The sequence below is a fragment of the Prionailurus viverrinus genome, unplaced genomic scaffold, assembly GCF_022837055.1.
Source record: "Prionailurus viverrinus isolate Anna unplaced genomic scaffold, UM_Priviv_1.0 scaffold_42, whole genome shotgun sequence".
NCBI classification, from domain to species: Eukaryota; Metazoa; Chordata; class Mammalia; order Carnivora; family Felidae; genus Prionailurus; species Prionailurus viverrinus.
In genome coordinates, this window is record NW_025927609.1 from 2,759,108 (window position 1) to 2,777,305 (window position 18,198).

The 18,198-nt window shown below is 47.2% G+C and overlaps 1 protein-coding gene across 5 annotated transcripts in view; it reads left to right on the plus strand.

Annotated features, from left to right (window-relative positions):
- Positions 1–18,198, plus strand: part of HSF2BP (heat shock transcription factor 2 binding protein) — a 103,779-nt gene that overhangs the window by 27,217 nt on the left and 58,364 nt on the right. For all 5 annotated transcript variants that reach the window (XM_047847096.1, XM_047847092.1, XM_047847093.1 and 2 more), the window contains exons 5-7: positions 261–410; positions 2,449–2,581; positions 5,342–5,459. In XM_047847096.1, the coding sequence (XP_047703052.1) occupies positions 261–410; positions 2,449–2,581; positions 5,342–5,459 (401 nt within the window). The remainder of the gene's footprint in view (positions 1–260; positions 411–2,448; positions 2,582–5,341; positions 5,460–18,198) is intronic.

Genomic DNA, 18,198 nt, shown 5'->3' on the forward strand with positions numbered 1-18,198 from the left:
CGACTGAGCCACCCAGGTGCCCCTTGGCAGTATTTATAAACTCTAATACAGCAGTATGTTCTTTTTCCAGAGTGTTATTTTTCAATTTTTCCTCTAAAGTTAAAAAAAATACGGGTTGTAGCTGTCTCAGGACCAGTTTTCATTTGCCAACTGTTTCCTATAACTCCGTATGCATTGTTCTCAACCTTTGAATGAGAAACACAATAGAGATATCTCAAGGTTGAATGGTATTTATTTTGCTGATTTTGCTTTGATTTTAGGAGAAACTCGCTCTCCGACAGCAGCTGAATGAAGCAAAGCAGCAACTCCTGCAACAGGCAGAGTACTGTACAGAGATGGGGGCGGCAGCCTGCACGCTTTTGTGGGGTGTCTCCAGCAGCGAGGACGTCGTCAAAGCCATCCTGGGAGGAGTAAGCATGGCCCCTCGGCTCCCTGCGTATCGTGGATCTGTGCTTATGGAATACCGAGGGTACAGTGTGTCTGCTGAGGCGCCCATAGGTGAAATCCATGTCTTTTGTTCACGCATTAGGTGTCGGCACACCCGCTGTGCAGAGTCCAGCATAAGCTGCTCTAGGCGGTGTGTCAGGTCGATGGAATAAGGTCCCTCATCTCCCACAATCTGTATAGTGTTCGTGGAGACAGTGCCACTCCAGTATTGTTACTTGGCATCTATAAGCATTTAACAAGGTTTTTATTTTTTTATTTTTGTCTCAATGTTTGTTTATTTTTGAGAGAGAGAGAGTATGTGAGCAGTGGAGGGGCAGAGAGAGACACACACAGAATCCAAAGCAGGCTCCAGGCTCAGGCTCCGAGCCATCAGCACGGGGCCTGACACGAGGCTTGAACTCGTGAACTGTGAGATCACGACCTGAGTCGAAGTCGGACACTTACCTGACTGAGCCACCCAGGTGCCTTGCCTTTAACAAAGTTTAAAGTGCTTTTATATACGTTACCCCGTGGGTAACATAAGAATTAATTTGTTGAAAGTGATATGTTTTTTTAACATACCTATGTTAATAGTACACACACACACACACACACACACACACACACACACACACCCTGAGAGACTTCCCAGAGGAAAAGAGATTTGAAGTGGGCTTTGATTAACTTGCATAGGTGGCAGTGGCAGAAAATGGGGAGTATCTCAGGAGGAGAGAGAAATAGCCTAATCAGAAGCCTGGGGTGAGAAGTCTGAGATTTGTTTTAGGGCCTGTGTGTGGGTCAGTTGACACACAGTGGAGGGGCAGCGTGGTAAAGTCGTGGTGAGATGAGGCCCCAGAAGTAGGGTGAGATTTTGGAAGCCCTCAAATGCCAGGTCATAGATTTTATCCGGTGGGTGGTAAGACTGGATTCCCTGAGGGTTTTGAGTACAAGAGTGGTGGGGCAGGAGACTCTGGGAAGACTGTCCTGACCGTGAGCGAGGATAGATGGGAGGTGGGCTGTGGGCCTGGAGGCGGGCCAGGAATACCAGCCCAGAGGGCCCTGTGGTGGCTCGGGCAGCACCTGGTATGGGGCAGGGGCCAGGGTTGGCGGGGGCGGGAGGGGGGGTTCGGCGCCTGAGGCAGGCGTGGTGCCAGAGGACCAGAGGGACCAAGGAGGCTGTGGCTGCCCTCGAGGAGAGCGGTGTGGTCGTGAACGGAAGTACAAGTCCGGGATGTCTGGCGGGAGACCTGCGATGAATTACTTATGACTTAGAGAAATAAACCTGTGTGACTTTAGGTGGAGAGATTGGTTGTATTTTCACATTTATTGAGGTGTAACTTAACGTACCATATAATTCACCCATTTGTGAGTGTGCAATTCAGTGGTTTTAGCTCATTTCCAGAGTTGTGTGATCACCACCACAGCCCAGTCTGAGAACACTTGTATCAGTCCACGAAGCAGCCTCGCGCCATCTGCAAGCACGTTGGCTTCTCAGCTATTCCTTAGAGCCCCCCCCCACCCCCCTCCCTCCAGGAAATGCTTCAGAGGTTCTGCAAACTGGGAGATACTTTTGCCAAGTAACGCAGATTTATTAAACTGCCAGACAAGCCTGCTCACTGCCTTCATCTCTTGACAAGTTGAAGTTTCTGTTGCGATTGTATTTGAAAATCCATTCTCCAAAGGTTGCAACCTATGGTTTCATGCCTAGAACAAACACTGTATTTTTCTAGCTCTTCCTGGTGCATGCTGGGTGAGCCCACTCTGATGCTTCCACGGCTGCACAAATTTGAGCTCTTCCCTCACATGGATTTTGTTTTACGTTCTGTCCGCGAGGGTACTTTTTCTACAGTTTTCCAAACGTCCTGTTTCTGGTCTTTTCAGTGGGAACTTGTCATGAAGGAGCAGACTTGTAACTGCTGCTTCCGATAATTAAAACAAGCTCTTCTTCCACGCCCTTGCACTCTCGTGTTTTGTACTGGCATTGGTGCGAAAGTGTGATACTTTTCATTTCCAAACTTTCAGGACAAAGCTTTGAAGTTTTTCAACATCACTGGTCAGACAATGGAGAGTTTTGTGAAGTCACTGGACGGGGATGTCAAGGAGCTCGATTCTGATGAAAATCAGTTTGTGTTTGCTTTGGCTGGGATCGTAACAAGTAAGTAATTCTTTTTAGATGCAGTGAACTGTCAGAGGTGTGCCCAGAGTGGTGATTACAGCCAGGGGTGTGTGTGCAGGAGCATCTCCAGGAACGTTCTAGATGCCCTGTGGTCCTGACCCTGGAGGGTCTGATTCAGTGGGGCCGGGCCAGTACCAGTACCCAGGTGATTCTGGGAAGCACCCACCGGTGAGGAAGGTGACGGATCCAGGAAACAAGATGAGTCTGTGTGTTCCGTTCAGTTCTGCACATGGAAAGAAGTCAAAACAAAACTTTGAAGTTTAGCTACTTGTTATTTGGAGATCTGGTTATTTTGCTAATGTCTAGCTAAAGTAGAAGCCTTAAGCTAAGCCTAAGTGAGGCTCTTGCGGTTGTTTTGGTACGAAACCCAAGTTGTTTCCCAGAGATTATAGTTATTGTTATGATACAAGTACGTGATAAAACTACCGTAAGGGATAAAGCCAAGTGACTACATAATGTAATAAGTCGTATCTCAGTATAGTGGGAAGTGATACATACTGGTGAGTGTCACAGTTCTGAAGTCAGTGAAAGAGATGTGTTGCCGTGACTGTTTTGTTCTTTACAGTCTTCTCTGTTACGTTGCTCTGTCCTCTCTGCTGTATCCTGTGCTGCTCTTAGGGTAATTCTCTGCTATTAAAGAGAGAGGAAGTCTTATTTTCCTCATGGCATCATCCTTCATCTACTGAAATCCTAATGAGGCAGATCCTGTGTAGACATGTTCTTCATAATTCCTGCCAAATTGGTGATACTTCTTTGAGGTGGATATTGAGACGCGGGTGGTGTCTGGGGCGGTCCTGACCGAGCCCAGCCCTTTTCCAGGACGGCACTGCGTGCGTCCAACATGGCACCGTGGGGTGGAGGGGGCTCGCGTTGCTCTTTCAAAGTTGTTTTAAGGTCTCTTTTTAAACCAAAGGCATTTGCAGACTTGATTGGGTTCTCTGCTGTTTTCAGGGGACCCAGAGGTCTGTGATGAATATGATTTGTCATTCTGTTGGGTTGTGAATCTGAACCGCTTGAATTACTGGTTAGTGTGTGGGGTGGGGCAGTTGGCCAGCAGGTAAAGCAGCCTATTGCCCAACTTAACAAACTCAACTTGGCTTTGTTTTTTCCTGCCTGGAGTTGCTTACCTGGGAACTCACAAAGAGAAAGCGTGCACTTCTACTTCCGCTTACACGTTGGTCGAAAGCTTCAAAGATAGTAATAAAAGATACATCAATTCAAAATGGGCAAAAGTCTTGAATAAACATTTCTCCAGAGTAAACATACAAATGGCCAGTAAACACATGAAGCGATGTTCAACATCATTAGCCATCAGGGAAATGCAAATCGAAACCACAATGAGAGGGGCACCTGGGTGGCTCAGTCGGTTAAGCTTCCAACACTTGATTTTAGCTCAGGTCACAAACTCATGGTTCATGGGTTCAGGCCCCATGTCAGGCTCTGTGCTGACAGCATGCTTAGGATTCTCTCTCTCCTCTCTGCCCCTCCTCTGCTCTCTCTCTCAAAATAAATAAACTTTTAAATATTTATATATATTGGGACGCCTGGGCGGTTCAGTCGGTTGAGCATCCGACTTCAGCTCGGGTCATGATCTCATGGTTTGTGAGTTCGAGCCCCATGCCGGGCTCTGTGATGACAGCTCAGAGCCTGGAGCCTGTTTCAGATTCTGTGTCTCCCTCTCTCTCTGCCCCTCCCCCACTTGTGCTCTGTCTCTCTCTGCCTCTAAAAAATAAAATAATGTAAAAAAAAACTTTAAAATATATATATTTAAAGATTATTTTTTATTACTTATTAAAGTTATATGATTATTATGGTAACAGAAATATCTATAAATATCTAAAAAATGTTGTTAATGTTTATTTATTTTGAGTGAGAGAGAGAGAGAGAGACAGAGTGTGAGCTGGGGAGGGGCACAGAGAGAGGGAGACACAATCTGAAGAAGGCTCCAGGCTCTGAGCTGCCAGCACAGAACCCGACACGGGGCCTGAACTCACAAAGTGTGAGATCGTGACCTGAGCCGAAGTCAGACGCTTACCCGACTGAGCCACCTAGCCGCCTGCCCCTCTACAAATAATTTTAAAGGAAAATAAACCGAGAAAAAAATGGGTACATTTTAGCAGTTTTCTGCAAAAACTACAGTAGAGCAACCCTTTATGGTGTACTCTTAGAGCTGACTCCCAAGCGTTCCCGGACAGACGGACTGATCCTGGAGCTATTTGTAGGCATTTACTCACGTTTATTTACCTTGTAGTTTGCTCTGTAGTTATTGGTAAGTCAGTGAAGTACAGGCTCGGCGTTTGCTCTCACGATACCGGACACGTGGTCTGGGACTTTATTTACCAGTAAATTTGCTGTGTTTCGTTGGGTGCCGTTGCCCATCGAGGTGTGTTTTCAGTGGTACCTTAGCGATGTCCTGTTGTCCATCGCTTGTACCAAAGCACCTGAAACTTCAGGTCTTCAAACAAGCACAGTCGCTTCTCTTGCTTCGGGCTTGGAGGGTGAGGTGCCACTCTGCGCTGTGCGGTGCCTCAGCTGAGGTGGCTCCGCTTGCCTCCGGAGGCTGGGACAGCTGGGGGCTCACCCGGTGTCTTTCTCTTTCTCTCTGCAGGTGGTCCCAGGGCTTCCCTGTGTGCTCTCTGGTCTCTGCATCCCATCTTGGGCAGACTTTTCCAGACTCTGAAGTAACAGTGATTTTGATGCTTTTTTTTTTTTTTTTTTTTTTTTATCTTTCTGTTGCAGATGTTGCTGCCATAGCATGTGGTCGAGAATTCTTGGTTAATTCAAGTCGGGTGCTGTTGGACACCTTTCTGCAGCTTCTGGGAGACTTGAAGCCAGGACAGTGCACGAAACTCAAAGTGTATGGTGGATGATATTAAAAAGCTCATGTTTATTTACCTATTAGTTAGAATTTGCCGATGGGGCTTCTTTTTCAAGTAAACACAGTTACTTTGGCAATAATTCTAAAAAAATAGAAGAAACACGTTGCCCGGAGAATTAAGGGATGCACTCTTTGTTCAGTACTATCTTAGAAAAATAATAAACAAAAAGAGTGTTCTCGTTCTCACCTTAGAGCAATCGGTGAGTCCCAAATGCTATCATGTGACACTTTAAGGTCATCTTAATTACCTCAGAGTGAACTTAAATAGGAGATTGTTACAGCAGTGTCCTACCTCCAGGTGCCAAAATCTGCCTTTGTTTTCTACTGGGTAACAAACTTCGTGGCTCAAACAGCACCTGCTTCACAGTCCTGCGGGTCAGGAGTCCGAGAGAGCTCACCTGGGCCCTCTGAGCGGGGCCTCACATGGCCAAAACCGAGGTGTTGTCCAGGCCGGGCTCTTTTCCAGAGGCCCCAGAGGGCCCACCTGGGGCACGTTCAGGATGCTGGCGAATCCAGCTCCCTGCACTTATAGGACTCAGGTCCTCGTTTCCTCGCTGACTGGCCTGTGGGGCTGTCTCAGCTTCCTGGGCTGATGGAGTTTCTGATCCTGTGAGGCACCCGTCTTCAAGGGCCAGTGGCTCACTGAGTCCTTAGCCTGGAAGCTCTCAGACTTCCTCTTCCGCTGCCAGCCAGAGAAAATGCTGTAGGTGGATGGGCTCGGGGGTGTAGCTTAGGCATAACCGGATAAACTCCCTTTTGATAAGCCAGAGGCACCCAATTGGTAACCTCAGGTAGGTGTGCCGAGACTCTCCGCCGTGTAACTGAACGTGACCCGGGTGTTGTGTGTTCAGCCTGGGGGTCAGGGCAGGAGGTCTTGGGCCACTTTAGGATTCTGCCTCCTACATTGTTCATTCTGAGCGGTGGCTTTTCCTCCTTGGAACATTTCGTTGTCTCTGTCATCTTGGCGTGGTGTCTCTTGGTTATCTTTTCCCATATGAGTTGGGATTTTTCCTATTTTTTTGTGTGCTGAGTAATTTTGGGTTGTACTGTGGATATTTGAATATTATGTTTTGAGACCCTTGGTCTTTTTTAAACTGTGGAAAATGTTGACGTTTTTGTTTGAGCAGACAGCCTGGTTGGGTCCAAGTGACAGGTTCTCACCTGCCTCCTCTGTATTGTGTTTTCAGCGTCCTTTGCAGTTTCAGAAAGCCTTCGCAGGACTGCTGGGTCTGCCCCTCCCGTGTACCGCCCGCGTCAGCCTAAAACCCTGGTGATCACTGGCAATTTAGTTCTCAGGCTGGGGTATGCTCTTTCTGATTAGATTCACACCTGCCTAGCTTGGTGTGAGGCCGGGGTTTACGAACCACCTTGCGGGGTCACTCGCCTGAGCTCTTGAACTCTCCACGGTGTGCTTGGTACTTGTTAGTTACCCAGGGCTCCCCTTCCAGCCCTTCGCCTGGAGTGCCGGCGTTCCGCGTGCCCTGCTGCGTCCTGTGGTTCTGCAGCTGTGCCCGGCAGCAGGGGTTCAGAGGGTCACAGTTCCTTCTGGTGGTGAGGAAGATTTCCTGTCCACACAGTGGGAGTTATTTGGGGGCCCCGCTGCCGGCAGAGCCCCTTCCTACTGCTCGAGCCCGACAAGAGGTCTTCCGGTGCGAGTTCTTATGCGAGTCACTGCCACGCCTGGGCTTGGGGACTGAGTGGTGAACTCGCTGCGTGTTTGGTGGTTCTTCTCACTCTGGACTTGTGCCCGTTCTGTCTGCTGCTGTTTCCTTTTCAGAGGCTTCACATCGCTGCTCCGTGTATTCTGTTCAGAATTCATAGCTGCGTTCAGTGGAACCAAGAGGGTGGGGCATGTTCACCCCCATCTTACCTGAAACCAGATTCTTGAGTCTGCTCCAGTATTTTATACTAGCAAATAGATGTCCGCGAGTGATACATATAATACAACATAACATATAACTTGTATAGTTTTGTGTATATTTTTGCGAGTTGTCTGTGCCCGTAGTTAATTCCTTTGAAATATCTTGCACCAAAAAGATGTAACATTTGGATTATCTTATCCCAGATTGATGGACATTAGGTTATTTTCAGGTTTTACTCTGCAAATGTAATAGTGTAGTGAACACCTTTGGCAAATATCTCCTTGCTAACCTGTGTGAGGCTTTTTTTCTCTAGGAGTTTTCCCAAAAATGCAATGTTTGAGAAGTAAGACGTGCACACTTTTAGTTTGATAAGACGCTGCCAGATGGGTCACCAAAGTACACACTTCTACCCACAGGGCATCAGAGTTCTGTGTCTCCCACACCTTCCTCAGCACTTCACTGTTTATTATTTTCTAATAAAGGGTATTTGTATTATCTACATCCATCTGCCTGTCTTTAGGTGTATATTACTGGTAAGGTTGAAACTCTTTTCACTTTTTCATGACATTGTTTTTCCTGTGAATTACCTGTTCATGTCTCTTGCCTGTTTTCTGTTGGGTTGTATTTTTCATAATGACTTGCTGTTTTTTTTTGTGTGTGTTCTGGATACTACACCGTTGTCTCTTGTGCCTCTGTGGTCCGTACAAGGTCAGTGTTTGGGGGCCAGTTAGCCCCCTCCTGCACTTCCAAGGCAAGGCTTTGTACAGGGTCTGTGTGTCTTCTAGTCTCTCTGGTTCCAGTACGTGAAGCTCTGGGCCTTTGCATGTTAGGCAGCCCCTGTCCTGCACTGGGAGATGGTCAGACTTGCATTCAGAGACGTTTGCTTGCTTGCTTGGCAGTTTTCCACCTGACAGGGAGCAAAGCCTGGAGCAAAAGTGGATAAACTGTTCGCCTCAGACCTGCTTGGGATCTCAGCCTGCACCAGCCTCTTGTGGGTCTCCTCACGTTATCATTTTTGGCTGCCTTCTGATTTGCGTGCCATTTGTTCATGCTTTTCTTCACTGCTAACTCGTGACCTTGAGTCCTCTGGAACCAGGACCTTTTTTGTACTGTAAATAAACTTTTCTTTTTGGCCTCTCCTTGTCTTGACTGTAACTTGCCTGTATCCTGGAAAGTTTGCTTTCCTTTCTGCTTCTGTGGCTAAAGGCTACTCATTTTCAGCACCTTGGGTGCCTTAGACCCAGAGAAGGGGATTTTTTTTTAAAGACTTAAATCTTTTAGAGCAGTTTTAGTTTCACAGCAAAATTTACTGGAAAATAGAGATTTTCCATATACTGTGTCCCAACACATACATAGCCTTTTCCACTATCAGTATCATTCACAAGAATGTTTTTTTTTTTTTCTTTTTTTGCCAGCAGTGAACCTGCATTGACACAACATAGTCACCCAAAGACCATAATTTACCTAAGTTTACTCTTAGTGTCGCACATTCCGTGGATTGGGGCTAATGTATTATGGCATATGTTCATTAACAGTATACAGAGTATTTTCACTGCCCTGGAAATCTTCTGTGTTCTACCTGTTCATTTCTTTCCTGCCCCAGCCCCTGGCAGTTCTTGATCTATGTATTGCCTCCATGGTTTTGCCTTTTCCACAGTGTCATACAGTTGAAAGCCTTCTCAGACTGGCTTCTTTTACTTAGTAATAGTCTTTTAAGGTTCTTTCATATCTTTTCATGGCTTTGAGTTTTTTGAGAGTTCTTTGTATATTTTGGATAATATTCTTCTATCAGCTGTGTCATTTGCAAGTATTTTCTCTCAGTCTGTGGCTTGTCTTCTTAATCTCTTGACACGGTCTTTCACAGAGCAGAAGCTCTTAATTTTCATGCAGCCTAGCTCATCAAGTATTTGTTTTACTGGACCTCTGGTGTTGTGTCTACATAAGGCATCACCACGTATGGGTCATAGGTGTTCTCCTGTGTTACACCCTGGGAGCCGTATAGTATTTTATTTTACAGTTAGGCCTGTGAGTCACTTTGAGGTAATTTTTGTGAAGGGTGTAATGTCCGTGTCTAGATTTATTTTTTTGCCTGTGGATGTCCACTTGTCCTAGTACCACTTGTTGAAGAGACTGTCTTTGCTCCGTCGTATTGCCTTTGCTCCTTTGTTGAAGATCAGTTAACTCTGTTTGTGTGGATCTACTACTGAGCTCTTTATGCTGTTCCGTTGATCTGTTTGTCTGTTCTTTTTCCAGTATCACATCATCTTGATCACTGTAGCTTTGTAGTGAGTCCTGAAGTCAGGTGATGTTCGTCCTACAACCTTGTTGTTATTCAATATTATGTAGGCTATTCTGGGTCTTTTGCCACTCTTTATAAACTTAGAGTCAGTTTAGTGATACCCACAAAACAACTTGCTGGAATTTTGATTGGGATTGCGGTGAATCTAAAGATCAGGTTGGGAAGAACTGACATCTTCACATTGAATCTTCCTATCCATGAACATGGAATATCTCTGTCTATATGTCTTCCTTCCTTCCTTCCTTCTCCTTCTCTTTATTTTCTTTCTTTCCTCCATTTATTTAGTTCTTTGATTTAATTCATCAGACTTTTATAGTTTTCTACATATATATCTTGTACATATTTTGTTAGATATATACATGAGTATTTAATTTGTAGGGCGTGCTAAATGTGAATGATACTGCATTTTTTATTTCAAACTCTACTTGTAAATTGTTGGTATATAGGAAAGCAGTTGACTTTCGTATGTCAACCTGGTATCCAAAACCTTGCTATAATCTTATTAGTTCTGGGAGGCTTTTTTGGTTGTTTCTTTCAGATTTTCTACATAGATGATTATGTTACCTGTGAACAAAGACAGTTTTATTTCTTTCTTCCCAATCTGTATATCTTTTACTATATTTTCTTAACTTCCTGCATTAATAAGGACTTGCAGCATGATGTTGAAAAAGAGTGGTGAGAGGGGACATCCTCACCTTGTACCTGATCTTAGTGGAAAACATTTGAGTTTCTTACCATTAAGTATGTTAGCTATAGGTTTTTTGTAAATACTGTTTATCGAGTTTGTCAAATAAACTATTCCTAGTTTACCGAGAGACTTTTTCATGGATGGATGTTGGATTTTGTCAAATGCTTGTTCTGCATCTATTGGTATGATTTTGTGATTTTTTTTTTAGTCTGTTGATATGATGGATTATAGTAATTGATTTTTTTAAAAACGTTTATTTATTTTTGAGACAGAGAGAGACAGAGGATGAACAGGGGAGGGTCAGAGAGAGAGAGAGGGAGACACAGAATCGGAAAAAGGCTCCAGGCTCTGAGCTGTCAGCACAGAGCCCAACGTGGGGCTCGAACTCACGAACCACGAGATCATGACCTGAGCTGAAGTCGGACGCTCAACCGACTGAGCCACCCAGGCGCCCCATATACTAATTGATTTTTGAATATTGAACCAGCCTTGGATACCCAGGTTAAATCTCACTTGGTCGTGGTGTAAATTCTATTTATACTTTTTTAATTTCAGTTTGCTAATATTTTGTTGAGGGTTTTTCCATCTATGTTCATGAGAGGTATTGGTCTGTAGTTTTCTTACAGTGTCTTTGTCTGGTTTGGTGTTTGCGTAATGCTGTTCTCAAAGAATGAGTTGGGAAATATTCTGTTTCTCTCCTCTGAAAGAGATTGTAGAGAATTGTTCCTTAAACATTTGGTAGAATTGACCAATGAACCCATCTGGGCCTGGTGCTTTCTGTTTTGGAAAGTTATTAATTATTTTCTCAATTTCTTAATAGATAAGAGCCTATACAGGTCATCTGTTTCTTGTTGTATGAGTTTTGGCAGATTGTGTCTTGTAAGGAATTGATTCATATCATCTAGGTTATCAAATTTGTGGGCATAGAGTTGTTCATAGTATTAGGTTACTGTCCTTTCAATTTCCATGGGATCTGTAGTAATGTCTCTTTTTATTTCTTTTTTTTTTTTTAATTTTTTTTTTCAACGTTTATTTATTTTTGGGACAGAGAGAGACAGAGCATGAACGGGGAAGGGGCAGAGAGAGAGGGAGACACAGAATCGGAAACAGGCTCCAGGCTCTGAGCCATCAGCCCAGAGCCTGACGCGGGGCTCGAACTCCCGGACCGCGAGATCGTGACCTGGCTGAAGTCGGACGCTTAACCGACTGAGCCACCCAGGCGCCCCTAAATGTTTATTTTATTTTTCAGAGAAAGAGTGGCAGAGCATGAACGGGGGAGGGGCAGAGAGAGAGGGAGACACAGATTCGGAAGCAGGCTCCAGGCTCTGAGCCATCAGCCCAGAGCCCGACGCGGGGCTCGAACTCACCGACCGCGAGATCGTGACCTGGCTGAAGTCGGACGCTTAACCGACTGCGCCACCCAGGCGCCCCTCTTTTTATTTCTGATATTAGTAATATGTATTATCTGTCAATTTTATTGTTCTTTTCAAAGAAACAGCTTTTGGTTTTATTGATTTTTCTCTGCTGGTTTCCTATATTAAGTTACATTGATAATCTTTTTCTTTTTTAATCTTTATTTATTTTTTTTTTTTGAAAGAGAGAGAGAGCGAGAGCATGGGGGAGAGGGGCAGAGAGAGAGGGAGACACAGAATCAGAAGCAGGCTCCAGGCTCTGAGCTGTCAGCACAGAGCCCAATGTGGGACCCAAACCCACAAACTGTGAGATCATGACCTGAGCCGAAGTCGGACGCTTAACTGACTGAGCCACCCAGATGCCCCTTTAATGTTTGTTTTTGAGAGAGAGAGACAGAGAGAGAGCATGAGCAGGGGAAGGGCAGAGAGATAGAGACACACAGAATCTGAAGCAGGCTCCATGCTCTGAGCAGTCAGCACTGAGCCCGAGGCAGGGCTCAAACCCACAGAGCATGAAATCATGAAGTCTAGCTGAAGTCAGACGCTTAGCTGACTGAGCTACCCAGGTGCCCCAAAATATTTTTAAATTTTTCTTGAGACTTCTTTAATTCATGTTATTTAGAAGTGTGTTCTTTAATCTCCAAGTATTTAGGGATTTTCCAGTTATTTTTCTATTACTAATTTCTAGTTGCATTCCATTGTGGTTGCAGTGATATCAAAGTCTCCAGCTGTAAGGTGGATTCATCTATTTCTCTTTGTAGTTCTATCATCTTTTGCCTCACTTAGTTTGACACTCTGTTGTTAGGTGCATATATGTTAACAATTGTTATGTCTTTTTGGAGAATTGACCCCTTTATTATTATGTAATACCCTTCTTTTTTTTTAAGTTTATTTATTTAGTTTTGAGAGACAGGGCATAAGCAGGGGAGGGGCAGAGAGAGAGAGGGAGAGCGAGAATCTCAAACAGGCTCCACACTGTCAGTGCAGAACCTGATGTGGGGCTCAATCTTACGAACTTTGAGATCATGGCTTGAGCTGAAATCCAGAGTTGGACGCTCAATTGACTGAGCCACCCAGGTGCCCCTGTGCAATACCCTTTTTTATTACTGATAATTTTCCTTGCTTTCAAGTCCGCTTTTTCTGAAATTAATTGAGCTGCTCCTGCTTTCTTTTGATTAGTGTTAACATGGTATATTTTTCTCCATCCATTTATTTTTAACCTATATTTATTTTTATACTTAAAGTAGATTTCTTGTAGACTACCGATGGTTGGGCTGTGTCTTTTGATCCGCTCTGACAACCTCTGTCTTTCTGTTGGTGCACTTGGGCCCTGCACATTCCAAGAGATAACTGGCGTAGTTGGGCCACTGTCTACCGTCGTTGTTACTCTGTTGCCCTTGGTCTCTGTCTTGTTTTTGCCTTCCACTCTGTTTCTGCCTTTCCTGGTTTTAACTGAGCATTTGACATGGTTCCATTTTCTCTCCTTTCTTAGCATCTCAGGTTATTTCTCTTTTGCCTTTTTCGGTGGTCGCCCTGCAGCTTGCGATACATTTACAGCTAATCCCGATCCCCTTTCGGATAACGCTGCCGGCTCCCAGGTACAGGGGCCCCTTATGGTAACACGACCATCCTGCTCCTCCCTCCCGAGCCCCGCAAGGTGCCGTCGTTCATTTCACATACTCCTCAGTCACCACGACTACCCTCCTTGCTGTTACTTTGAACCAACTGCTGTTAGATCAAGTAAGGAAAAGAGAAATACAACTTGTAACTTTTCCTTCAGTGACTTATGTTCCTTTAAGGAGATTTTCACATTTCTTGCAAGGCAGTTCTACTGGCAACAAATTACAATTTTTGTTTGTCTAAGAAAGTCTTTGTTTCATTTTCTAAGGATACTGTCACTGGATGCAGAATTTGGGTTTTGTTTTGTTTTGTTTTTTCCCTTCTCAACCCTTTAAAAATTTCACTGTCCTCTCTCTGTGCTTGTGTGGCTTCTGTAGAGAAGCTGATGGAATCTCGTCTCTGGTCCTGTAGGTGAGGTGTTCTTTTCTCTGGCTTCTTTCAGGACTTTTTCTTCCTCTTTGATTCTCTGCAGTTTGGCAGTGCTCTGCCCAGGGGCACATGATTTTTGCACTTACCCTCCTTGGTGTCCTCGGAGCCTCCCAGATCTGGGGTCTGGTGTCTGATGTCAGGGTAGGGAATTCTCAGCCATCGTTGTTTCAAGCATGTTTCTGCAGCTTTCTCTCTCTCTTCTCCTCCCGTATTCCCGCCGCCCGGAGGTTACGCCTCCCTTATTGTCCCACAGTCCTTGGGTGTTCTGTTTGGGTTTTGTCTTTGTTCCCTTTGCTTTTCAGTTCTGCAGGTTTCTGTGGCTACGTCGTCCAGCTCAGAGATGCTTTTGCCAGCCATGTCCAGCCCACTAGGAAGCCCATGAAAGGCATCCTCTATTTCTGCCACAGTGGTTTTGTGTCTAGAATTTCTTTCTGGTTCTTCCTCACGATTTCCATCTCTCTGCTTACGTTTGCCCGTCTGCTCTTGTGTGCGGTCTGCTTTATCCATCAGAGCCCTTAGCGTATTCGTCATGGTTGTTCTGAATTCCTGGTCTGACAACTCAGGCATCTCGGCCGTGTCTGGCTATGTTGTTGCTTGCTTTGTCTGCGAATGGGTTTTTTTTTTTTGCCTTTTGCCTTATGATTTTTTTTCTCGATAACCAGGCAGGTGACCTGGGTAGAAGGAAGTGCTGTAAACAGCCTTTTAGTAACATGGTGGTGAGATGTCATGGGGAGGACACATTCTGTAGTCCTGTGGCCCGGGCTCAGTCTTCCAGTGAGCCTGGGCCTCTGGACTGTGAACTTCATGAGTGTTTCTCAGCTTTTTCCTCCCCTGCCCTCCCCCCCCCGCCCCCCCCCGCCCCCCCCCCCCCCGCAGTGGAAGAGGATGGCTGGAGTGGGCTGCTCTTGGGTATCTCCCTTTCCTAGGTCAGTTAGGGTCCAGTTAACTAGTTTCCCCTGAGGGCAGGCCTTGCTGGGAAGAACAGAGTGCCCTGGTGTGTTTCAGAACGGGTCCTTTTCCCTCACCCAGCCCTGGACACCCAGTCGAGCCCCTGCAGGTGCACGCCACAGGCCACCCTGTGGAGGCCGCCCTGGCTGGGAGCCCCGCACTTTCTAACGCTCAGGCTTGTCTACACCGAGCTTCTGGTGGTTCACCAGTTACCATTCAGGATTTCCTGCCCCAGCACTTGCTCCTGCACTGGTTTCTGCTCGTGACTCTGCTCCGGTGAGCTGTGGCCCCGTATCCACCTGTCTCTCCAGTCTTGGGGACAGCAGTTTGCCCTGTGTCCTCCCCTCTCCTTGGGATCCAAGAGGAGCAGTTGTTGACTTTTCAGTCTGTTGAGCTTTTTACCTATCATTAGGATGGCGAGATGGCCCCCAGCTCCTGACATGCAGAACTGGAAACTGCAAGTCCTAGCTTTCATTTTTTTTTATTTAAAAAAATTTTTTTAATGTTTATTTATTTTTGATAGAGAGACAGAGCATGAGTGGGGGAGGGGCAGAGAGAGGGAGACACAGAATCTGAAACAGGCTCCAGGCTCTGAGCTGTCAGCACAGAGCCTGACTCGGGGCTCGAACTCACAGACCTCGAGATCATGACCTGAGCTGAAGTCGGACGCTCAACCGACTGAGCCACCCAGGCGCCCCATCGTTTTTAAAGTCCATTTAAAAAAATCCATCTCTCTTCCACTTCATAAAAAACCTTTTCCTTCTTTGGAATTCAAGCAGCCAGTTACCTCCCCGTCCGCCTTTGCCTCCCCTTGTCCACTCGGCAAGCACGGGGGTCGTGGCTTCCCCTGCCTGCCGTTCCCTTCGGTCTTGAATGTCTTGATTGTGTTTGTGGTGGTGCTTTCAATGCTCTGATGTCAAGGCTGCTTGCCTTTCTCAGTTCCAGAGATGCTGCTGCTCGACACCGTGAATAACCCAGTCTTGCCGCCACGCATTTCAGCCTCTGACATGGCAGGGCCCACGGCGGCGCTCAGGTACATATCCTCTCTGTTCCTGCTCCCTCCTCGTTGCCCCTTAAGCTCCTGCTCCTTCTGAATGTCACCCTCCCTGGCCAGCTTGCCTTCTGTCACACTCGCCGGGATCCCGTGTGGAACACACCAGGTTTCCACTTGCCTGTTGGCAGTCACAGCACCCCCCCACCCCCCCTTTTCCTGATGCTCCAGCCTTGGACCGGCCATGGGCCTTCTCCTTTCCTACGCCAGGGCTGCTCAGTGATGCTTGACCAGAAGGTTCCCAGTGCAGCCATGCCATCTCACCCTTTCCTGGTCTGAAGCCCCTGCCGGGCCCCTGTCTGTGTCCTCCCCAGTCTCCGCTTTGGTCTTCAGAGTGGCCAGGTCAGACTTCAGACTCTTTGTGACCTTGACCACTTCACCGTTCCTCGGTCCCTTGCAGATGTGTTCCCAGCAAGTGGCTTTCCTTCCTGCTACCCAGGGAGGATTGGGGGTGACCGTGACCTTACTTATGGCGGCTGCCTCATTTATGCCCACCCACTCTCTTTCTTCTCTGTGTGTCAGAGGAACCTGTGGCCTTCTGGGATTTTGGGTGACTGGTCCTTCTGCCTCTGGTTTTGATTAGCTGCCCTCTGCGATTTTGCTCAGTTGGTCGTCATCTCTTGCTTCGGCATTTTCAAATCCTCCCTCTCTACTGGCCCTTATCAGCCTTTTTGCTCCCATTTGTGCTGTGACAACCTTCATCCGGGCCCATTTGTCAGCTCTGCTGGAGTTTGGGTGGCCTTGAGTTTACCTGACATAACATGAAGGGTGGTGTCTCATGGTGCCTCGTTCCTTTTGCTTCCTCTTGAAGTCCCTGTGGGCCCCGTGGGCCACTGGCCTTGTAATAGACTTGATCCTACTGTGGGACCCAGTCGGTCTCTTTGGTGGCACACACCATAGGGTGACAAGTGAGACATTCTTGTGACTTGGCCTCGGTGAGTTCTTTCAGCGTCCTGTCCTCTCAGCTTGTGTAATTTCTCACTTGTCTTGGCTTATCTGCCTGTTTTGGGGGAAGACCCTTTTTACTCCAAATCTAGAAACTTCCTATATCTGGTAGCCAGACGCACCGGCGGCTGCTGGGCCTCTCGAGGTGCTTTGTTCTGTTCCAGCAGGATGGCCGGACTGCCGTTTGCTATAGTGGTATGTCTCGTGAGCCTTGGCATCTGGGCCTCCGAGGGGATCGCCTTCCTGCTGCCCCAGCCAGGACTGCCTTCCCTGTGGGTGTTTCTCACATCCTCACACAGCAGCCTCTCAGCCTCTCAGCCCAGGCCGGCCCTACACCAGGCTCCGTCAGCCAAGGCGGGGGAGGTCAGCGCTACTAGCTGCCGGCAAGCCGCAGGGGCTCCCGTCCACCTCTTCTCCAGCACTTCCATTATCACCTGGCAGTCCGTGCGGGCCGGGTCAGGAGCCCCCGTCGCCACCGGCGCCAGCTCTCGTCCTCCGCCACCAGCCTCAGGTCACGCAGGCGTGCGCCCGGCACCTGGCGCACTCTGCCGTGTCCGGCTTGTACCCGGACCTTGGGACCACACAGGCCAACGTGCACGGCGCTGGCACTCAGCCTGCTGTGGTGGACGCTGAGCCTCTCCTGGTTGGGTCTTGTCCCTCCCCACTGCTGTGGCGTGACACGGGTGTTGTCGTTGTTCTTGACACTCGAGAGCTGGACCAGCAAAATCTTTGTTTCACGTGGGGGATCTGGATTTCAGGAATCAGAGTCACTTGGGCCTTTCTAAGTACCTTCTATTTCTTTTGTACTTAATTTTCTCAGTAACTGATTGTCATTGCCTTTCATTGTGGTTTTACCAATCCTATCAAACAGACCATGCGAGGCCTTTTAGCATCTTGTCGTACCTGCTACGTAGGGCCACTGAACGGGTTTGCTGGAGGCCCCGGGTTCAGGGTGGCTCCCCAGCTGGCGAAAGGGGACCTCAGGCAGGGCAAGCTATTGGAGGTTGCAGGGGTGGGGGGACTTCTCCACATTCCCGAGCAAAGACCACTGGTTCTCAGCGGAACACCATCCCCAGGTTTGGGGTTCATCTGCATGCTCCAGGAAGGGGGTGTGGTTACTCGGTTCCAGCCATAGGTCGTCGACACAGCATGTTCCACAGTTCAGGGCCCGGGGAACATACGGTGTTTATGGTCAGGGAAGGCTGGAGAGGACAGAAGCTCCGCAAAGGTGTTTTTCGCCCAGGCACATGGAGGCACGATTACAGAAGCACCTTTGCAGTAGGGGTTGTACTTGGCCCTGCTACTTGAAGTTGTTTGTTGGTCCACTTGACGGCTTCCCAGATGTCATCAGCAGGGTTTAGTCAGTGAGAAGTCTTGTACCTGCAGTCTCCCAGGTGCAGAGATTTCCTCTGGTGCAGAACCAGCTTGTGAGTTCTGCAGAAAACCAGTTCATAGCTTATGGCC